At 46.4% G+C, this 24,011-nt stretch overlaps 2 protein-coding genes across 2 annotated transcripts; both read right to left on the reverse strand.

Moving 5' to 3' along the window:
* Nucleotides 1-14,278: 14,278 nt before the first annotated feature.
* LOC144119626 (rhomboid-related protein 2-like) lies at nucleotides 14,279-15,328 on the reverse strand. The gene has a single exon (XM_077652199.1). The coding sequence runs from the start codon at nucleotides 15,326-15,328 to the stop codon at nucleotides 14,279-14,281; it is 1,050 nt and encodes a 349-aa protein (XP_077508325.1).
* A 1,056-nt stretch (nucleotides 15,329-16,384) lies between these two features.
* LOC144119627 (uncharacterized) lies at nucleotides 16,385-23,739 on the reverse strand. The gene is made up of 2 exons (XM_077652200.1): nucleotides 23,059-23,739; nucleotides 16,385-17,304 (listed from the first exon to the last, which is right to left on the reverse strand). Exons 1-2 carry the CDS (start codon nucleotides 23,737-23,739, stop codon nucleotides 16,711-16,713), a joined length of 1,275 nt encoding a protein of 424 aa, XP_077508326.1. The 3' UTR covers nucleotides 16,385-16,710.
* Nucleotides 23,740-24,011: the final 272 nt, after the last annotated feature.

Here is a 24,011-nt window from a genome sequence, read left to right on the forward strand (position 1 = left end):
GCATATGGCGTATGTAGGAGAACCCACCACAGAATTACGAACTCTCGATGAAAAAGAGTATCATTAGATAGAAATAATACTGCCAAATTCGTCCCCACAATACTTCTTGAATCTTTGGAATTGGAGAAGCAGCTAGATACAAGCATAACCATAATCAAAGTCTCGGTAAAGTAAAGTGCTTTCAATGCCCACTAGAAAACAACATAACAAAGCTGCTACACTTATGTAGTTCTCACTGGCAGCTGCAAATCTAAAACTGCATTTGTGTCGAAGTTCCCGCACATGCACGTTCTCTCGCCTACAGGGTCCAAAAGTACTGCGCAATAAACAGCCTATTTATTTTTCTGCCAGAAGCGAATTCAAGCTCATTACTCTTAGCTCATGCCGTTGCAGTAATTCGCTAAGCCGACGCGAGGGGAAGATTAATGTTGTTTTTTTTCTTTTCCTCGGCGAGACGCACGAAAAACAGGTTTGGGCTACTATTTAGACCGTATCTGGCATTCATTTGTCATTGTTTTGGCGTTTGTAATGATTTATGCGCCACCAGCTTCTAGCCAAGAAACAGCTCCGTTTGAATGCCACCTGCTGTACATTCAGGTGCATTGCCATTTCTATGCGTAGCTGAAAAGATACATCCGCGAACGAAAGCGTTACCGAAAGAATCTCAAATATGCAAATCGTTTATTCAATTATGGCGCATGAAAAGCAGTCCTTTGGAGAATTTTGCATCTCGGTAGGCGGTCACAAAGCGGAAACAAGCTAGGCTGTCTTCAATGAGTGCTTAATATACATGAGCTTGCTTGAGTGTGCACATGATGAAAAAGTAGGAATGACAGAAAGCAAGCAGACATTAGACGAAGGGATCTAACAACTTTTTTTGTGCAGAACTGAAAGCAAAACCAGCACAGTTACGAAGAATGAGTGTGTTTTGTGTTTGTTTTTTAAGCCAACACTTTTCGGCTTTGCCATGCTCAGAGCAGTTATCCAAAGCTCAGTGTGCGTTCCTCGTGGGGCACATATAAAAAAGTGGAAAACTAGACTTGATTTTCTTTCATTCCTTTTTTTTTGTGCGATGTACTAGAAACTTATATTTGCTCCAAAATATAAGCGCACAATTACTTCCTGTGTCCTCGCTTTCCTGAAACTTAACGATGCGTATTTTGGAACAGGAGTAACTGGCTTTTACTTTCAGCACCACCGAAGCATTCCTACTGCTACTTTAAGGTACGCAGAAAAGATGACAGCAATTTCACACGAACACGAAGGAATCCAACAATGCCCGAAACCTTGTTGATCGTGGGGCTCATTCCATACGATTTTGGTTCGTCAAGCAATCAAACATACTGCCGTTCGCAGTAACTACTAGGGGAAGAGCGGCTGCAGGAATTTTACGAGTTTCACATACGAGTATTCGTGTAATTACCACGTAAAATAATTCCGGCGTTAAGACCGGCCATAGTAGCGATATACACAGGCCAGCACCAGTCGATGCCAGATGAGACACCAGATGGCGCTAGCGGGAAGAGACGCAGACCTCTCTATTTAGAGACCTGCGTATTACAGACCTCCGTATTTAGCCTTCCTGGACATAAGAGGTGCATATGACAATATGAACAGGTAACCCCTGTGGACCTTATTAAAAGACGAAGGTAACCGATTTCCTGCAGGAAATATACCGAGGTAATACATTTGTAACATCGGAAGCGATAAAAACTACAATTGCCGAGGTACGAAAAGGATTGCGCCAAGGTTGTCCTTTATCATCGCTGCTGTTAATGCTATATATGGTAAATATGAAAAGAAGGCTACGAGAAAGCAATGTAGGTTATAATCTGTCGTACAGATTAGGCGGAAAGGTCCTTGAGAGACGTCTCCCGGGTTTAATCTATGCTGACTATATTTCGCTGTTAACAGATAGCCAGGAAGATTTACGAACTCTGGTTAATTGTTGTGGAGACAAAAGAGACGCTCTACGTTTCAGTTTTAGCGCATATAAGTAAGGTGTGACGATTTTCAACGCTACAACTGATCAGGTGCCTACAATACGAGGCCATAAAATATTAAGAGTGCCCGAATACAAATATTTCGGGGGGGGGGGGGGGGGGGCAAACGAAGGACAGATATACACGGAAAAGCACGAACCGTCTGTTAGGTCAAAAGGGCGAAAAGATGCCGTGATAATGAAGCATAGGAAAATGGGGGGGGGGGGGGGGGGGGGGCACAACAAATATGAAGTACTGAGAGGTATTCGGAAAGGAATAATTTTAGCGCATATAAGTAAGGTGTGACGATTTTCAATGCTACAACTGATCAGGTGCCCACAATACGAAGCAATAAAATATTAAGAGTGCCCGAATACAAATATTTCGGGGTGTGTGCAAACGAAGGACAGATATACACGGAAAAGCACGAACAGTATGTTAGGGCAAAAGGGCGAAAAGACGCCGTGATAATGAAGCATAGGGAATGGGGGGGGGGGGGGGGGGGCACAACAAATATGAAGTACTGAGAGGTATTCGGAAAGGAATAATGGTGCCGGGGCTTACTTTCGGGAATGCTGTTCAAGGGCAGAAGTTAAGCTGTGATTACAAGTAAATCAGACAGCTGTTGGAAGACTAGCCCTAGGTGCTCAGTGCAAAAGCGCAAACGAGGCAGTATAGGGGGATATGGATTGGGCATCGTTCGAAGTACGGGAAGATCAGAGAAGGGTTAGGGTTCGGGCTAGTGGGTAATCGACATGAGGTTACACAGCGCAAAACTAAGGGACACAGCGCTCTTGTTGTGTCCATTTTTTGTTGTACGCTATGGAACCTCTCCTCCGGAAGATAGCGTAAAATGTTATATGAAGAATGCCTGCGCAAATTGGACAACAGGTATGTCCCTAAGGTATTTAAGCACTTATACAGAAAGTGCATTGGCTCACAATGGCGCAAAACAAACTAGGAAACTAAACAGTAAGTGTGACGGAGAAATAAAGAGTATTAAACGACAAGTAAAAACGCGGAAGGTAAAAACTGGATTAATTCAGTGGAAAAGAAGCAGACTGTAGAATTATACCGATATTTGAAAAGGCAGGTCAGGAAGGAATCGTTCGATGATAACTCGAAAGGCAGTGCCCTACTCTTTGAAGCTAGATCAGGGTCTCTTAGAACGAGCAGCTAAAAAAAGAAATTTAACGAAGAAGGTGACACATGTGCTGTGTGTGGCAAATCTGTAGAAAAAATTTAACACCTCATACTAAAATGTGATGGTATCCATCCAGCTGTCGATGCAGGCACAGTCACTCTCCCTGAGGCCCTAGGATTTAGAGATAACAATGCTCATGTAAATAAATCTACGCTGGAAGTTAGCAAAACGCGAATCGAAGACTGGTGGCTCAAAAGCAGACAGGTGACATAAGGTAATAAGTGCAAGAGTGAAAACGTATTTAAAGAAAATGGCGAATGTTAAGACCAATACATAACACAGTAAATAACAATAAAGAAAAAAATGGCAGTGGCTTAGCTCTGGTTAAGCCTGGATATGCAAGCGAAAAGCACTCGCACTTTCACTAAGCCGTACCACGTGGTCGTTGTAACGGTGAGACTTGGTATTTTCCTCTTCTGACTCTCTTGTTTCCTCTTCCTCACTCGCTTGGCTGCTGCTGGCTGAAGATGCGGCCAAGACACGCTTTTCGGCTTCTTTCCGACGTCGTTTAGCAAGGCGTATTTCCCGTTGTTCAGGCGTTTCGGCCGCACGTTTAGCTTTGGCTTTATCATTTTTTTCGCTGATGTGCAGCCAACTCCCAAGCGAGTACTTCTGGATCGGACGAATTTAGTTTCTCAGCTTTTCTGCGTAGTCTAGCAGCAGCCGCACTCTCCTTCCCTTCCATGTCGAGTGCGGACGCCTATTCTCTGGCAAGCGCATTATATTATATAGCCTCCTTGCGCATGCACATGACGCACATGTGCATTAGCGCGCGGCTGCGCCGAAAGGTCAGGCGACGGCTGCGGCAGCGGCGAGGAGCGACCACCTGCGCGGCGCGTGACGTCATTCGTTTTCGCGCATGCGCATAGCTCATCAGTTCGGCTCACGCGAAGGTCGGCTCTGACCCGCGTAGTCTTATTTGGAATGGCCAGTAAGTGGCAGAAATACCGGCGGCTGAACCGGGAGGTCAGCGAATTTTTACTGAAGCTTTTCGCTTCAAAAGCTGAGCATGGTGCTAACTGGCACCACCCCCTTTCAAAGGGAATGCTCCCGTCCATCCGTCCATCCATCCGTCCGTCAGACCATCCGTCCGTCCGTCCGTCCGTCCGTCCGTCCGTCCGTCCGTCCGTCCGTCCATCCATCCATCCATCCATCCATCCATCCATCCATCCGTCCGTCCGTCCTTCCGTCCGTCCGTCCGTCCGTCCGTCCGTCCGTCCGTCCGTCCATCCATCCATCCATCCATCCATCCATCCATCCATCCATCCATCCATCCATCCATCCATCCATCCATCCAGAATCTTAGCTCTGCGCAGAGGCAGTGTCGCATCCCATGAAGTCAGTCTCTCTAGGAGTTCTCCTTTTTTACACGCCAACGACCATACTGATTTCAAATAAATGCCATTTCATTTACAAAAGAAACTCTTATACCAGCAAAATGAAAATAAATCTTGTAGGAAGCTTCAGCCCTCCGCCAGTGTGCGCCATTATGCTCTGTACGTACCTTTCTTTTTATTTTTTTTACGTCTTGAGGCCGTGCTTCCCTCTTGCACTACGCATGCAGACTAACTCTAAGCGAAGTTTTGTTTACAGGTGTGCAGCAGAATCTGCACTGGCACGATCGAGCCACGGGCGGTGAGAAATCGAATGTGAATGCAGAACAAGGAATAGCGTCTCACGGACTTTCTAGCCTACGCTTAAGGACACTCATGCAATCAATCCCAGTATTCCAAGAGCAATGAAATTTACCCTATCATATTTGTGCCGCGCTAACTGCACAATGAAGTTCGTGCCCTGTTAGCCACACATATGTGCTAATTCTTAGATTGGCACATAGGTGTCTGAACGCCTTGTGTATATTTAAGGATAACGATAAAGATATTGTTATCTTAGCTAACATAGGAAAACCTTTCCCTCTCCTAAGCCGGTCCTCCTTTCTGAATGTAAATACCGAAAAATCGGAATCGAAGCAACGGTTGCTCAATGACAACAGTTGCGCGCTTGGCGCTTGCCCGCAATAGCTCTTATGCATCGACTTCGGTGGAGTTCTGCTAATGGCACTCTTAATGTCGACTTCGCCATTAAGATCATGCACTGAGCTCCCTTAACGATTGCATCAAGGAGGCAAGGTTCTTCGCTATAGGATGAGCTCTTGCCAATAGCCTGTACGCATTGCCGAAGCTCCTTGCGAAATTAGTATTCCTCGGTGCAGAGCGGACAGTATAGTGCGGAACGCTATAGTACCGCGCAATGAACGAAGTGCCCTGGAAGGCTGGGCTGTGCGCGGGGCTCTGTGATATAGCACTGCTTCAGAGTACCGCATTTCTTCGAAGACATCCATCTTTAACGGGACATCTTTTTATAAAGAAAAGAAAACAGATTGCCCGACCTTCAACTCTTACTGCCATTTAAGGGGGTTTCGTTTTCAGGTCTCAAACAACAGCATCGGGCCACATTTCCAGCCGAAACAAAGAACGATGTAATTGGATATGACGTTTCGAATCATCAATGAATTCGAGTCAGCTTGTGTGAAGATGAAGCAAACTTTTCGTGGATTCCGTTCGATAATGCAACAATAGCTGAGCTAGTGATCTTCTCAGAGAAAAGTGCCGCATAAGAACTAAGAGACGAGGGCTGGACAGGTGTCAGCTTAACAACTGAACAAAATCAGGAGACGTCACATCTATGAGCAATAAACGACCATGCGCAAACATTATAATGTGAGATGCATATCAAACGTGACCACAAATTATGTGAAACGGAAAGACGAGAAGCTGGTAGCAGATTAAGCGGGCGAAAAAAAAAATACGGGTTAAGAAGAGTTAGTTGGCAGGCGAACTGTGAACATCGTTAAACGACTATCAGTTTTTTTTCTTTCTACCAGATACTGTGCGCCTGCGCGCGTAATGAGTTTACATTCCGGCCTGCTGGTGTCTTCTGATTTTATTCAGTGGTTAGTACAGTGCCCAAACTTTTCTCGTCGGTCCTTTCGCTTAGTTTTTAGCGCTATTTTTCCGTTCAAGTATACGTCTGACCAACACGACCCTTAAACAACATTGTAAACAAACTCGTCGTTGGCTTAATCGAAAGCACTTGCGTCTCTGTTTTGATAAATATAGCGATATTGAGTACCGCCTATTTGTGGTCACATGATCCTTTTGGGCACTACAGTGGAAGTTTCGGGAAAGGGTGGGGGGGGGGGAGATGCGATACAACTGTCTGCGCATACCGGGGTAGGGTGAAGGCCAGAAGTATTAGTATTTTTGTCCTACGCCATATAAGGATTGACATCCATCCAAGAACATTCATGCGGCTACAGGGAATAGCTATGCAACTGTCCCAGAAACTTCGTAGTTGAAGCAAAGTTGGTCCTAGCCCGGGGATTAAAAATCTACTTCACTTCGGAGTATTCCCCTAAACATTTGGCCATATATCTCGCCTTGTTGCGCATATACTTTTGCAACTTCTAGATATCCTGCTGCTAGAGCTTTTGCAACTCCAGAGCACTTTTTGCGAATTGTAAAGTTATCACAGATTTCAACATTTTCTTATCTTGAAATGTACTGTTCAGTAGCACATCCTATTCACCACCTGCGTTGCGTATTTTGTACGGCTTCAACCCATATCAGTCCTGCTGGCAGCTGTGCCAAGCTTGGACATCGGGGCAGTTAATACGCTTCGGTAGAGGACTTCCATTATCTATCTTGGAGCACATCCTACAGGACGACAATATACCAAGAGCACCGGCTTCTGATCGAGCTTAATACCGTGCGTCTTAGGTTACGAGCCTGGCTTAGCTTGGCTGACACTTCTGACATCGTATTTTCGCTGTTTCGCTTTAGTTTTGGTCCTGCTTCTGTCTTTTTTGTTGTCATTTATTTTCTTTGTTGATTTCTGATGGCGTGGTCGCGCAGGTTTTTGAGATCCATCTTTGTTCTCAGCTGCTCCAAGTCTTAATCATTTTATGTGCAGAAAACTAAACATAAAAAATAATATTCGTCGCTAACTATTTTAGCAGTGAAATAGCAGTCATGTTCATGGCTAAATTTTACAGTTGCTTACTAAACCAAACAAAACTTAAAATGCTTATCATTTCCTTCAATTTACACCTTTTATCTTTTTCAAACATTAATGACATGTGACATCTATGCGGGAGTTCACTGAAACGCCGCTTGCTTCTTAATTACCCTGAGTTGTGATCATTACATTGCCTCACGTTTTCTGTTTCTCCAGCTGAAACAGGGGAATAATGCGCTTAGCGTGAAATGCAATTTTCTCCGTTCGTCGTGAAAAAAACAACAGCGAGAAACCCAATAAGCGTATCTACCAAAGCACATTTAAGCCCGAAAATCTTTCCTTGTATTATACTTTCTGAGAACGGTGTGCCGAGAACGTCAGAACAGTAATAAAACGAAAGAAATGTTGAATTAGCCGATTCAACCAGATGGTAATGAGTCAATATTTTGACAGTTTGTCTCTTTTCTTTTCTAAGCCCGTTCCTTTTTTTTTCCTTTCCTCAAAAGCACAAGTCCTCTGCATCAACAGCACGACTATCCGCAAACGCTAGCCTTTTTACCTTATGCTCGTTCTTGGAGTATCCTTACTCTAATGATGTCTGGAGTCTTTCTATTCGTTTCGCCCAATCACCGCCTCTTTTTAGCAGAGAATACTTCTCTTTCGCCATTCGGATCCCTTTTCACTATAGCCTGGCTTTTCGTGCAAAATAGAAAAGTACAGACAGACAAGCAGTGATGTTTAGCAATGACTCAATTCAGGTCTCTCCGTCAAAAGCACGCTTTCATTGGAACTTGGGTTTTAATATTTGTGAAGGCCTGACAACTCCGTAAGGATCCAATTAGTACCGCAGTCAGCTTTTTTTGATAAACAGGCACGTGTGCGCGGAGATAAAAAACAATAATAGTAGAAGAACCGTTTCATATGCTATTTTCATTTCGTCGCATTGCAGCAACATAAACCAGACAGCTACGATGCTTATCGTGGTTCTCTTGTTTAGAACTAAGTGCTTCTCGGAAGTGCTCCTCTAATTATGTTGAATTAAACCTCAGATTAGTTATTACGTACTCTCCAGAATTAGTCGGTAATAATTTATTGGTGCTGCCTAGTTAATGGCGGCCTCCCTTTGCGTAAATGTTTCCCTATTTATCATCTGGTCGTTAGGTTAATTAACCTAATTAACGCTCTGGATGTGTGCAGAGCGAGAACGGCTTGATAGCCCCGATGCTGCTCATCGCGTACGATAAGTAGGAACAGGTGACAGTAGTTAAGCTTCTGCCATCAATAGTGAATAATTTTGCTCAAGTTCCTTCTCCGCTTGTCATACCACACATATCACTCGCAGTAGAGTACATGGTACAAATTAGACCATAGATGGTCTTGTTTTGATGCGTGATGCAATGAAATAAGATTTGAACACCACGTCACTTCATGAACTTTTCAATTAAACGAATTTTCCCTAACTCTTTCACTGGTGGCCTTTGTATAAAACGTAAATATGTTTTATTTGAGGAAATTTTAGCACACTGCACCTTTCATTCCCGATAACATTTTGGAAAGCATTAACGTGCCCCTTCAAGGTCAGAAAGCATTCCTTCGGCGGACATACAGCAATTTCAGAAGCTGTAATTTTAAATCTGCACAACTTGCAAAACTTAGCAGAGTCATACCTGCTCTTACAAATCTTGCGAGAAGCCATATCTGCTTCAATTTGTATGGCTACTGAGCTGGCTTGTAGCCTGAACAGTGGTCTAAGTTATTGGCTCTTGTGCATACCTTCCTCTGAGGCTTAGGAAGAAGCTGATGAACAGGCTATTATTGAATAAAATGACGCGAGAACTTCTGCGAGGCTGGTACTGATGTGTCACAGAGGTTAAAATTTTTTGCTGCCCGGCAAACACTTCTACCGAAAAAGACACATAAAAGCACAGACGAACTCGGTCAGCTTACAAAGACGAAAATGAGATCCACAAAACTTCTGCGAGAAAGTAATGCATTTACCCCAAAACGCCAAGTACAGTTCCGAGTATTGAGGAACGAAAGCCTTCAGGAACTGTTTTGTCGCTTGAGATTCATTTCGGTTCATCAGAATGAGCGGCTGTATGCTCATTTCAGTTCAATTAACTTTTGTTTAAGCGGACACTAATATCTAAGGTCCCCGGATGTTTGTGTAATAGGTGTTCTAGCTTTGATTTGTTTTTCAAACACTTTTTAAAATTCAGGAAGAGGTGCCTCCTCTACAGTTCTCATTGCCAACCTTTTCACGCATTCCGCAATGGAATGCGAAAACGACAGAGCCGTTGTTTACCGTTCGGAGGATTATATATAGAGGCCTACAACGGTGGCGGGAACATAAATTTTCTTTGACATTACAACGAATAACACGTGTTTTAGCCCATATTTTGTTTGTTTGTCCTTAGCGAGCGTCATTGCTTCGGGCTCCAAGGACGTAACTGCACACGCGCAGATGGGTTTTCACTCTGAAAATGAAGAGCGAGGGAAAAAAAAACGAAGCGGCTCGCTGCATTTGCGCATTAGGGAGGACAAGCTCCAGCTGCGCCTCGGCACACCTCGGCCTACACTTCGCCACGAGCGGAACTGTGTTAAATGGGAAAAAACATGAAGAGCCCAACAGCCGGATGTGTGCTTGCAGTTATGGCGGCTTTCCCTGATTTCGTTTGAAGTACGCCAACTTTCCTGATAGTAACCTCAGTTCTGAGTCTAGAATTAAGGCACTGAAAAGAATGCACTGAACCCCTTTCATTGATAAAGGACTATAGGACACTCTGAGAGAAGAAACACTGTAAGATTGAATATTCCGTGAAAAGATAGGAGCATGAGCTGCAAGACAGATATCCTTTGCAGTAATGATTCTTGACTAATTTTTGCATCGAAAGCAATGTTGAGAAAAATGTATGTGTATAATATATATATATATATATATATATATATATATATATATATATATATATATATATATATATATATATATATATATATATATATATATATATATATATATATATATATATATATTAAACCAAACTACAAACGGGTAAAATGGCAAGTGAAGAATAAATCAGACTCGCTGGTGACCTTTTAATTTAGTCTTAGGTGAAACACCGTGTAGGACTGTATGGGTCAGCCCCTCAAGCCACACGCCTGGTGAGGGTCTATCAAAGCAGTCATTGCAACCTGTGGCCAATTCAATCGGACTCCCGAAAAAGTATTATAATGTACACATGGAAGCGTGATATGCATGCAGATGCCCCCTTAATTTCGCCCGAAATTTCGACTGGTCCAGGAGCTTTCGTAAGCGGGAGCTGATCAAATGCGCCTTCCAATTCTCCTAAGCAAAAGAGCCACTTGTTGCTGTATACTCATTCTCCGAAAGGTGCTTAACGAGAGATACGAAGCTGGCTACGTGATCAGCGTCAGCATTTTCTGAAGCGGAAACAGAGGAATGTGTAGTATTTTTCAAATTAAGAAATAATTTCACCCGTACTTCTGACCTAAGCACCACCAAAGTAAACTTCTGGGATTCGCTTGGCAGCCGCATCCCGGCTCTCATCAAGTAAGGCCTGTCTAGCCGGTTCCTCCAAGCGCAATTAGTGCAAAGCGCAATTAGTGCGAGAGCAGATACGGCCAGCCCGCAAGCGCACCGCATCTAATTGCTGAAGGTGGCACTACAAAGTAGCAATTGCTTCTTTGTGCGAACCAGGAGCTTCAAATTCAAGCTCGTGAATGTTATAAAGGCTCTTGAGCAACTACTTCTCGGCAGCTGTTTACTGAGTGAGACCTTATGAAACAGAGCTCAGTGGCTATACCTTGAACTTCTTGCTTAAATATCTCCCATTCTGGAAATAATGGAATACGCACGGACATGCATGTTGCCAAAGCGGTCCTCACTCGCTCCTTTAAGTCCTCCTCGCTGATTAGATAAGCACTAAGATCCCAAAGTGCTCACTGAGGCTGAAATTTGGGACGGGGGAACGGGGAATCCTCCGATCCGCGTAGTCACCATGGAATTATGAGAGAAAGACACACAGGTTTAACGTCACAAGCACCGCGATGAAACGGAGTTCTTCGGAGCTTCGAGAGTGGAGTCGAACGTGGGAGCATCAACTAAACATACGTTCTCAGTGTTGCATAACACTGCAGGGCTTTGATCGGATTTCTTGCTAGGCCCCAGTACGGTAATTACGTTAACTAGTAGCCCCTCGCTGCTGCAGCGCGTTTTATATCGTCGTTTTCGTTGTTTTTCATTCATTCGTTCTGCTCCGTGGCGAATTTCTTTTCAGGAAAGGAGAGGCGCAGTATGCAACCAACTCAATTATCAGTGGACACCTTATCCGCGCCGTAAGGAAGGGAGCAATACGCGTCGAAGAAGAGATGTCGCTAGCAGGCGCTGTCAGCCGAGGCGAAGGTCACGTTTTTGTGTGTTAGGCCTAACTGCATTCCCGCGCTACGTACCAAAAGGGGAGAAGGAAGCCGAGCGCACTGTGGAGCTAAGAAAAGCGTCTGTTGGCTCCTCAAGACTCGAGTGCAGCCAGCACCATCTATGAGACCCCCTGTAGCACGCACACCCAGCAATTCGGAACAAAAGCATATTTGAGCGGGAAACCGTTTATAGACGAAATTTTTTCACATAGTGTAACATTTCACTATAACTATCAACATATGCTCAGATCATTCGACGGCAGTCTTTTCTGGCTCGTCCAGAGGAGATACTGCGTTCTAATGCCGGTGCAGGATAAAACATTTTAGCAGTTATATTCTGATGGTCAACCAGTCACATCTTGCGCACCGTCCCATCCTCAGGCGTCACGCGCCGGTAGGTTCTCCAAAGAAGAGAATAAAGGCGACGTACGAATTATACGCACGCTCAATGCTCATCAATGTAAAAAAAAAAAAAGCTGCACGTGCCTCCGCCTTTTACGGAGGACTTATTACTACACTGAACCAGCGTGACTCACATTGTTTCAACGTCGTTATCAGTCCTCCTCATAAGGCGGAGGCACTTGCAGTTTTTTTTTACCTCTTGCATACCTCTTGCAGCGTAGCTCACACTCACCCGTGGTTATTGTCTTCTAGCTGTTAGCAGCCGTCTGCAATGCAACACAAGCTCCGGGCCAAATTTTAAGTGTTCCCTGATGTATAGTGTTCTGTGTGTGTGTGGGCTGAGCAAACGGCCCCATATAGGCCCGCCAGCTCTTTAACAGTTGTTACTCTATGCGAAATCTCAGCGCTTGTATTAAGCCTACTAGATGTCGTTTCTAAGTGTAACGAAGTTTGCTTCACTACTCAACAGCCGTGACACGACGGTGAGCGAGCACACAGGCGACATGTTTCAAATTTCTATTAATAAATAGAAATACAAATAACACCAGCTCTGTTGAATGTACTTGGACGTCTCTCTGAATAGCCTTTACTTTCTAGTCATACGAGTGCGCGGAACTTTCCATCCAGTAGCGGCGAAATATTTTCAGCTTAAGAAGCACGGAAGTCGAAAACAGTGTGGCTTATAAGTGCAGATAATCGGCTTGCAAGGAGAAGCGATATTTAATCCTCTAAGCTCTTCTTCGGAGCGGAAAGCTTGAAATTTCTTTTTCTCTGCAACGGCAAAGCGAAGAACCATTCTAAAATTGTAGCAGAAAAAGATTGCTGACCGTTGCTTCCTTAGAGTGCTCTTTGTAGTCGCTGCCTGAGCTATTAAACACAAAACAATGAACCACCCTTCCCTGGAAAACACTCTTAATCTGAAGAACTCGCTTACATTGCCTTTTCTTCGTTGGAAGTGGGCGGTGCGATCCAAAGCTAGAGAGTCTTGTTAATTGAAGTATACGGCGTAGCATAAGCGCCTCCCTCGGAGAAGAGTCCTGTTCAATCGATTTTTTCTCTGCGCGCCCTTTCTTCATCAGAAAACACGAATGAAGTGTTCTTTTTGGAGTTTTGGCAATGAGCCGCTATAATTTATTGTCTCCTTCGCTGAAACAACTTGCGGTTCGAAAGAAACAGCAAAAATACACCTCGCATTGTTGGAGCAGGTAATTACGGGCGTCGGTTTTTTCAGGGCAGCTGCAAATGTCGCAGTCAAAACCCAGGAATCGATTTGTTTTTAGCACACTTTATTTTGGGTGTATTTCGTGCTGCACGTAAAAACTCACACCGAAGGCACAGCGCGATAAAACAACGTAACGTGAAAACTCATTTCTCGCAATTAAAGTTACAATGCACGCATTAAATAATCAAATTAGTGCAAATCACACAACTGCTCATGTGTCATAACTGCTGCAGAAAATCCGTCCTCACGCTGCAGGAGTACATGTTACATCTTCCAGATAAATGTCCCTCCCATAACTCTCACAAAGAGCCTATGTCCCCACAACATGAATATAATGCATCGCCGGAATAAATCATTCGGATCACTGAGTTTCACATATTTTAGACATGGTCATGACTCATGTGGCAACTTCTGCTTGATTTTGTTTCTGCTTGAGCATATCAGTTATTACATGATCCACGAATAGATATGCCTTGTTGGTGTTCTAAATTTTCTGTTATCATCTACCTGCGCGTCATCCTTAACATGCATCTGCGAGAGTGGATTGAACTTGACTCTGACTTCCATTTCCCGATATGGCACTGCAACCTTGTGCAATGGCACTTCTGCTAAGCTGGGTGAGCGGAGGTTTTCGGTTTTTCAGCAGGAAGCATTTTTCAGCATTAAACCATTTATGAAAGTAATCTTTTATATAATGCCATATTACCCCAAACAATCATTAGATCCGCAGATCACCCAACGGCAGTCTTGCTTTTTTTTCTGCGGACGTTTTTGCTTTATATTAACGTTTTTGCAGTCTTAACTGTTTGATGCAATCGATGGAGACATTTTAAAAGAAAGATTTTGCTACATATCACAAGAATGCACCTTATACTAAATATTTCCATCAGAGTATCTTACAATTTTCTCATTAAAAAAATTTTCGTCCGAGAATATTGGACATGGTACGCCAAGTGTAAATTACACACGCTCGCAGTCCACAAAATCTACACAAAGAGCTCCTTCTAATATCTCTTAGTACGTCGGGCCCCATGCAGCCAGCGCGAAAGCCCAGGCGATCAAAGCCCAGTAAAGGAATTTGATCGTGCCGTACACCCACTTCTCCCATTTGCGGCCCTTGTTCTTGCGCAGCACCGCGAGTCCCAAGGTGCAGCCCACGAAAACGCCCACAAGGTGGGGCAGCGTGCCAACGCTAGGAATTGGGTTGAGGTAGTACGCCTGCACCGCGTCGACCATCGTGTACAACACTATCAGGACGACGCGACCAATCGCGCTGCCGAACTGACGGTAGTTGACGATGATGTCGACTACGTGAGCCCAGAGCACGGAGTAGACAGCAGCCGAGGCTCCCGCCGTGTAGTAGTAGCCGCAGATGAACGCCAGCTCGGCAGCTGTGAAAGCCCCGGCCGCGTAGAGGTACGGTATCTTCCAGGGGCTCTGGAGCAACGAAAGGGGCAGGCAGACCAGGAGCTCGATGGCGACGGCCAAGACGAGAGAGAGGCCGTTGAAAGTGACGAGCACGAATGACACGGTGCGCCAGACCTCCCGTTTCCGCTCCAGGACGAGGACGAGCTTATCGTCGAAGCGGAGATGGTCGTCCATCTCTCTCTGCGTTTCTGGGCAGCACCAGAACAAGTACTGAAGGTACACGACTATCTGCGTGACAATGACGAGACCGAAGAACAGCACTTGAATCAGAAAGACCGGATAGTCCACCATGGCGTGGCGGACCAACCTTGCCCGCTGCAGTCTTCCGGCGTACACATTAGCGGCGGCCGTGACGACCTTATGAAACCGCTTCTGCCTGACACTAGCCGGACGTCCTGACGTGCACATGAGCAGAAACTGCTCGAGGTTCAGCGAGCTCTGTTCGTTTTCGTTCACCAGCTCGTTGAGCTCTTGGAGGATGCTCGCCGGGCACTTGGAATTTGGTGTGAGGAATGCCAGCAGCTCGACCGCGTAGGCCTTGTCTCCGCGCTGCAGCTTCTTGTAGATTTCGGTCCAGTAGGGAATTTCCTCCATCCATATCTTCTGCTTTCTCGCGGCGGTCATGCTGCCTCCCATTGCTTCGATTGCTCACTTGACCAAAGAAAGCGATCTTGATTCAGGAATAATATTCGGGAAACGTGATCCGACGCGGGAGCGAAGCAAGGCCTATCAAGCTTCTTGCAATGCTCGGTGAAGACTGCATCGATGCCAGACGACGGAGGAGATGCCGGTACCAGGCGTACCTTGGCGTTTCGATTTGTCGACGTATGCATATGAGCAGCAATGAAGGTGTTGACGAGGGCACGAGCAATACCAAAAGAAGCTCTCCCGCCTTTTTATGTATTTTGCTGCCTGCCGTGAGGATATCAACTCATGAATCTTTCGATCTTTCATATGGTGGTACGGAAAGCAGAAGTGGACGACAGCATTGGTTGCCATGGTGCGCTGTGCGCACTGCTCTGCAGTGGCACTTGGGTGATCATATTGATCAGCAGATTACAAGGACCGAGGGTCACTTGGTACGGCCTCATTACTTTTGCGACACTTGGACTTATTCTGTAATATTTTTTTTCTTCCGTGAAGCGCTTTGAAGGCGACGCTATCTGCGCACTTGCGGAAAAGGCATCATTTTACGCAGGAGGTTTTTGTTATGCCTCACAGCAAAAATGACATTTGGGCGGCCCAGCCAATTACGTTGAAAGACATTTCGGCATTGACATCATGGAACAAAACATTGTCACTAAAAACTTGCTCCTTCCACATGAACAGCATTTGAGCAAAAACTGAACTGAAAACCTAAAGGTGCACAAAACCACTCGTGTGCAAGTTTTGAATCACTCTGCATTAATGTAGAACTATAAGCAGTGAGGTGCTGACGCACTCGTCAGCTAGTAACAAATGCAAAAACGAGCGATAAAAAAACAAGCTTTAGCCACAATGAGATTCATTTCATATCCCCGTCCCTTAGTGCTCGAGTCGCACGGCAGAAAACATGGCTGTGCATGATGCAAGAAGAGCCTGTAATAAACTATACAGACCGTTTATTTGAGATTTCACTTATTATTCTGCAATAAATGAATTTATGTCCCACGCTAAGTTACCCAGACGACAAAAGGACGATAGCGAAATACCAAGAACTTATGACAGTTATAAATCCAGAACCAAATAATTTTTATCACAAAAACACACTGAAAAAAGTCTTTTTCAGCACTAATTTCAGCTGAAGGAATGTATAAAACATTTTTTAGGGCATTGTAAATTTCAGTACCCATTTCTTGCCTAATATACTGACCAGGTATGCAACTAAGCTTCTCCTAACGCATATTTTGCAAGCTCTCAACGACTGATCACAGGGGTTTGCAATACGTCAGCATCAAGGGTGGAACCTGACAAGTTATTCACATTTAGAACCTGTTGCTAGCCTTCTGCAGAGAGGGTAGAGCCAGAAGCGGGGATTCTTAGTAAGGAATGCGTTGAGAGTAACACTGCTTCAAGCGCGAAAAGTTTAGCACCGGTAGTCCCACCACTAGGCCTGCCAAAGCACCTCCGTAATGACCAGCGTAGCTCAGCACCTGCCCGTGCTTGTTCTCCGGGCCGCGAATAATCGAGTACAGGTCATTGAGGTATATCAGCAGCAACGTGGCTACTCTGAGCCCCACTAACTCCATGTCGTTAAAGTTGGCCGCAATGTGGGCCAAATGGGCCGTCTGCAGAGAGTAGACGCCGCTTGAGGAGCCCACGATGTACGCGTTAGGGCTAAGCACCGACTGCGCCAGTGGACCGCACAGGAGCCCGCTGACGTAGACCAGCATCACTGGCCACCAAGAGTGGACGACTTCGAGCGGGAAGGCGAAGGCGACCTGGAAGAACAAGTTGCCGCCCAGGTGGAGAAAGCCGTCGTGGACAAGCGCGTACGTCAAGTACCGCCAAACCTCACGACGCCTGTGCGGGTTGAAGACGAGGGAACTGTTGCAGGGCAGCTGGCACAGCTGGCGATGCCCCGGTGCTTCGTGGCAGGAAGGCAGGGCACAATGGTAGGTGAAGGTTGCCACCTGAAAAATGATCGTTTTTTCGTTTAGATCATACCCAGCAATTCTGGACAAAATCGTTTTAAGCGGGAAACCGTTTATGAACGCAATTTCTTCATATAATGCAAGATTTCACTAAACAATCAATGTATCCGCATATCACCCGACGGCAGTAACGTATTTTTTTGTGCGTTGCATATTGCAATCACTCAGTTCAGCCCTTGGGCGCGGCCGGGCAGCCACCAAACCACGTGATGTGACGTCACGACAGCCGGAGGAAAAGCTGGGCCCCAACTCGCGCGGTCGCCCGCGGCCGCAGCCACCACCTGACTCCCGCTCCTCCAGCTAGGGGCGCTGCGCCGGCGCGTGACGTCACGGAGGAAAAGCTGGGCCCCAACTGGCGCGGTCGCGCGCGGCCGCAGCCACCACCTGACTCCCGCTCCTCCCGCTAGGGGCGCTGCGCTATGATTGACGTCGCGGCATATGTATAAAAGAGCTGCGCTCCTTCGCCGGGACAGTCTTATACCCCTGTCACACGGGCATTTCGAGGGCCCTCGAACCGATAGTCTATCGACTCAAAGGCGATCGAGCGCTGCTACACGGGCAGTTTCAATGGCGATCGAGTCAATAGCCTATCGAGTCAACGGAGCAGCACGGAACTCCATCGAGATATGCAACGCATTCTTGGCTTAACCAAGCTAAGCCTGGCCATTTTTATATTCACGTTTTTACTAACGTCTTATCTCGGAGCATCTCAGAGCATGACAGGCGACAGAACATACCTGTAAGTATGCGCACTGTCATGTTAACACGTGCCCTTACGGTACGAAGTGCGCATGCTCATGCTTGTACCTGTCTTTATATAAGCAGCCCCATGTCTGATAATAAAGACACTTTGCTCCCGGCCTGCTGACCGTTCACATGGTGTCAGAAGTGGGATGGCGACGCGTTTCGCAAGCCGCGTTCACTGCTGCTCGTCCCCGCCCCTTCGTCCAGCTGCACCCCTAGTGCACTCCAGAGAAAGAAGTACGGCGTCGAGGGTTCTTCCACCGCCAAAGCCACTGGAAAGTACGGGTGACACTTACCAGAACTTGACCATCTGGAAAAGTGAGTTTACTCTGTTTTCTACGGCGACCGGACTAAGGAAGCAGCCTAAAGAAGTTCTGGCAGCAACACTTCTTGTGACAATTGGTGAAGCTAGGCGGGTGTTCTATGCCTTCAAATTCGCAAATTATGACGAAAAGGAAGACCTCGATAAGCTGACTGAAAAATTCGAGGCCCACTACAAACCAACGAATAATTTAGCGTTCAACGAGTTTCGTTTCGGCTCCCGAGATCAACGTGAGGGCGAATCTTTTAACGAGTGGCTAATCGATATCCGAACTATTGCTCGCTTGTGCGAATTCGGAGAGCTAGAGGACAGACTACTGCGCAGTCGAATTATTCTAGGAGTTAGAGACAAGGACCTGCAGCAGAAACTTCTGTCTGAAAATCCGTCGTATGCCAAAACAGTGCAAATATGCCGAGCAAGGGAACGAGCGAAGGAGCACTTTAACGAGATCAGGGAGGCAGAAGTAAGCGCTACAGATGAGGCCACCGTGCATGCTGTGAAATCGAAAGTTAGCCTCGGAATTTGCCCAAACTGCTGCTTCACGGAACACGGAAAAGCAAAGTGCCCTGCGCAAGGGAAGCGCTGTAACAAGTGTGGCAGCCGAAACCACTTCGCGCGTGGCTGCCGTCAACCAGAAGCGAGACGGAGGGGCCAAGCATGCAAGATAAAACAGGTCGAAATGGCAGAGGACGACGGCTATTTCCTTCAAACTCTGGAAGTCAATGCAATTGACGGCCACGACCGCTGGTCAGCGACTGTCGACATCGCAGGTTCAGCCCCACGCTGCAAAATTGATACCGGGGCCAACTGTCGCGTCATGCCCGAAGCGACACTCAGAAACATAACTACGAAGCCAGCACAAGACTGCTGTTCTACGCTACGGTCGTTTTTCAGGCACATAGAAAAGCGACAAAGAAGATTGAGCTTCAGGTCGCCAGTGCAGCGCAGTCTACCACGGCGCAGTTCCTGTTACATTGAGCGGCAAGGTAGCTGAACGCTTAGGGCTGATTGGCCGCATAAACACCGTGGACGCCTTGGAAACTAAGGAAATAGTAGAAAGACTTGGAGATGTTTTCCAGGGGCTGGGAGAAATCAAAGACGTAGTCTACCACATGGAACTCACACCTGAAGCTCGAGGCGTCGTCAAGCCAGCGCGACGAATCGCCATCGCCCTTCAGGAGCGCGTCCGAGCTGAGCTGGACCGGATGGACCACGACGGCGTCGTTGCTAAGGTAACAGAACCGACTTCCTGGTCTAGTCACATCGTTGCGGTAGTAAAGAAAGAAAAAGTACGCATATGCTTGGACCCATCTGACTTAAATAAGGCACTTCTGAGAGAGCACTACCACATACCGACGTTAGAAGATATCCTACCGCGGCTGCATGGAGCGAAATTCTTTTCTGCTCTGGATGCATCGCCAGGATTCTGGCAGATTAAGTTGGACGAGCCGAGCTTCCGCTTATGCACTATGAGCACGCCGTACGGGCGATACAGATTCCTGCGCATGCCGTTCGGCTTCGCTTACGCGCCGGAAATTTTTCAGCGGGTAATGCACCAGGTACTAGAGGGGCGTTGCCGTCGTTATGGACGGCATATTGGTTTGGGGACAGTCGCGACAGCAGCACGACAAAAATTTTAGCCCTCACATCGCACAGCACACGGGCGCCTTAGCGTTTTTCCTCCATAAAAACTGCGGCTGCGTTTTTATGGAGGAAAAACGCTAAGGCGCCCGTGTGCTGTGCGATGTCAGTGCGCGTTAAAGATCCCCAGGTGGTCGAAATTATTCCGGAGTCCTCCACTACGGGCACCTCTTTCTTCCTTCCTTCTTTCACTCCCTCCTTTATCCCTTCCCTTACGGCGCGGTTCAGGTGTCCAACGATATATGAGACAGATACTGCGCCATTTCCTTTCCCATCCCCCAAAACCAATTATATATATATATATATATATATATATATATATATATATATATATATATATATATATATATATATATATATATATATATATATATATATATGCTGTCCCGGTGTAGACAACACAATCTGAAGCTCAATAAGAACAAGTGCAATTTCCTCCAGCCCAGAGTGCGCTACATGGGCCACATTCTGACTCCAGAGGAGCTGTGCCTGAACCCCAGCAGAGTCGAAGACATCGTGCAAGTTCCGCCACCACAAAACCGTAAGGAACTCCAAGTTTTCCTCGGCATGATCAACTTCGTGGCGCAGTTTGTCCCTAACATATCCACGTTGTCAGCGCCGCTTCGCGAGCTGTTGAACAAGGACGTCGCGTGGGTCTGGACAGACCAGCAAGATAGCCGCTTTCGTCAGCTTCGAGCGACCCTCACAAAGGCGCCAGTCCTTGCCTATTTTAACCAAGGAAAACCACTGACCTTGTCAGTAGACGCCAGTCAGCATGGAGTATAGAGCCGTTCTTCTACAGGACGGGCAGCCAGTTGCCTTCCCATCCCGTTCGCTAACGGAAGCACAGCAGCACTACGCGCAGATCGAGAAGTAAACATTGGCAATTGGCCATGGTTGCACAAGCATAAGCATGCGCACTTCGTACCGTAAGGGCACGTGTTAGTATGACAGTGCGCATACTTACAAAACCTAACAATTCTGGACAAAAGCATTTTTGATCGGGAAACCATTTATGAAGGCAATTTTTTCACGTAATGTAAGATGTCACTACAAGGATCAATATATCCAGAAATCACCCGACAGCAGTCCTATATTTGTTTTTCCTGTAAATGTGTTTGCTGCCGTCAAAAGCGCTCCCCATTGGTATTCTACAGCAGTCTTAACTGTTCGATGTGATCGATGGAAACACTTTAAAAGAAAGATTGTGCTACATATAACAATAATGGACCGTTACCTTCAATACTTCTATGGATAACAGTGTCTTACAGTTTTGCAAATTCAAAAATTGATTTTTGGGGAAAGAAAATGGCGCAATATCTGCCTCACGTATCGGCGGACACCTGAACCGCGCCGTAAGGGAAGGGAGAAAGGAGGGAGTGAAAGAACAAAGGAAGAAAGAGGTGCCGTAGTGGACGGCTCTGGAATAATTTCCACCACCTGGCGATCTTTAACGTGCACCGACATCGCACCGCACATGGGCGCCTTAGCGTTTCGCCTCCATAAAAACGCAGCCGCCGCGGTCGGGTTCGAACCCGGGAACTCCGGATCAGTAGCCAAGTGCCCTAGCCACTGAGCCACCGCGGCTTTCCAATTTTAAAAATGTGTGCCCGAGAACGCTAGACATATTCCGTGGTGTAGGATTGCGAGAAAGTTGGGCTTTTCATCAAGAAGCCTTAAACTATCACGGTCTCGCCTTCTTCTAGAAGCTGTTTATTCATTTACATCATTTTAACCTGAAGGAATTTGCATTACATTTACCTTCCACCATTGCCATTTGTTAGATTAGCCGGCCGATCTTGGCGCCACAACAATACATCCAAATGCAAAAGTTGTCAGCCCACTTTCTTACACGATGGATATAGGGTGCATTCAAGACGGCACGTATCAAAATAGGAACTACTTAAATCACATCACCTAAAATCACGCACACAGAGCGAAATCTGTCTACGCAATCGCATCGCAAGAAACTGGTGCGTGGCACGAAATAGCGATGCTTTGCATATTCTTATTTAGGCTAACTTAATTAATATAATTAGGCGTACGAAATTTATTCTATGGCACTAGCACGCAGACATGTTCTAAACTGTTTAAGGCGCTTCGCATTAGATGACGTTTTACAGCAATTTATTTTATTTTTTTTAACCCACATGGTCTCCGGGACGCCGGTGCTGTGGCGGTGTCATATAACTAACCTTAGAGCTGTGCCTTATATTTACACCCACGACTACGTATATCTAAGTGTAGAAGCTACGAGCATGACGCGAGAGCGTTTAAAAGATCGTTGATCTCGCGTGCGTATCAGCCAGCTGCAAAGGTCTTGAAGCCATGGCCTTGTGTTAATGTCCTCCGCCGCTTAAGGGCGTTAACCTGCTGTGTTCAGTTACGGCATTGCTGCTGAACACACTTCGGTTTTGTTTCCTGTGTAACAAAGCTACCCAGCTGCCAAGATGATGCTGAGAGCACCCATCTTTGCGTTGCACCATCCTGGAAGATGTGTTCAAAGGCACCCATTTTAAACAGGTTTTGTAGGACTCATAGTGCGTTTTTCATGCAAAAATGCCTATCGTGCATGTTCGCGACAGGCACGAAAAAGCCCCCAAGAGTTCCTCAGTCAGCGCAAATTGTAGGGCAGAAGCATTCTACTAATTATTTTCAATGATGATTCGGAAAGGAACATGTTTTCTCATCCCGTTCTGGAGAGAACCAATTAAGCACTGGAAATTATTTCGCCTTCGACAAGCTGGCTTCAAATAACCGCAGACATTAGCTGGAATGATATGTCATGGAGATGGTATGCAAAAATACAATGAAAAAATCTTGCTCTCTGTGTGATGCCCTCTGTATATCTCAAGTGAGTGGCTATAGCCTGAACATTGTTTGCCAACGATCCAGATAAACAAATTAATAACAATAACAATAGAAAAGGAAGGAGGAATGCGAGCGTTGCCTTTCGTGTAACATTCGTAATAACGCAGCCAGGGACATCTGCACTCTGATGCATGCACGTAGTGATGCACGCGTACCTGCATAATTGAGACGACCAGGATGAAAAAGGGAACGTGAGTAACGACACCGCACGCTGAGGAGCACATGTTCATCGCGGCGACTATGTCTCCATGCTCGTCCTTGTCCACGAGCCTCGTGAGAGTCTCGGCGCGTTTCAAAACTACGGCTCGGCGGCAGCGCCTTCCCACCACCAGAACGGTCGAGAAACGCAGGACGTGCAGCACCCAGGGTAGCGACTCCAGGTACTTGCCGGTGCGGAACACTTCCCGGCATTCTCGCAAGGACAGCGAGTCTCTACCTTCGGCTTCGGAGCTCTCCACGTAATCTCTCAGCAGGCCTCCAGTCTGACAGCAGCCCAGGATACGCTGGAGGTCACTCACTCGCAGCACTGTCGTCGTCGGGGGTGAAGCCGACATAAGGAGGTCGATGAGCTGCTGGTAGTCGTCACTACGCATCTTGATTGCATGCTCATGTGGTGCTTCCTGAATGTCGTTAACATCCCCAGCTCTGGGAGCTTGACGACTATGTTCAGTGTCGGTTTCCATATCTTCTTCTTCGCCGTCTTCCTTGTCAGGTGGCACGTGCACCCAACTATAGGCACTTAACCGCAATGTCGTGGCCGCAATCACAACACATGCTCGCAAAAACTCCATGTAGAAGCCCAGCGAAAACTTTATTTTCACAATGATAAGCTGCATCAGGTCGATTTTCCTATGTGGACAACGTTGTCGTAATAACAGATAACTTGTGAAGACAACAACGTACTCCAAGCGAGAAAAAAACAAGCAGAGCAACAGGCGCAGTGAAATATTTATTGACGCTCTCCTACGATTAGCGAAAATCGAAAGCGATATGGAAAATTTAGTTCGCCAACGCCATCGACTCCCGAAGGTAGTTATTGTCAGCTGCAAAGCTTCAATGTTCCCTGGCTTCTTGGCAGGGGCGTAGCCGGAAGGGGGGGGGGGGGGGG

Source organism: Amblyomma americanum, chromosome 2 (assembly GCF_052857255.1).
Source record: "Amblyomma americanum isolate KBUSLIRL-KWMA chromosome 2, ASM5285725v1, whole genome shotgun sequence".
NCBI classification, from domain to species: domain Eukaryota; kingdom Metazoa; phylum Arthropoda; class Arachnida; order Ixodida; family Ixodidae; genus Amblyomma; species Amblyomma americanum.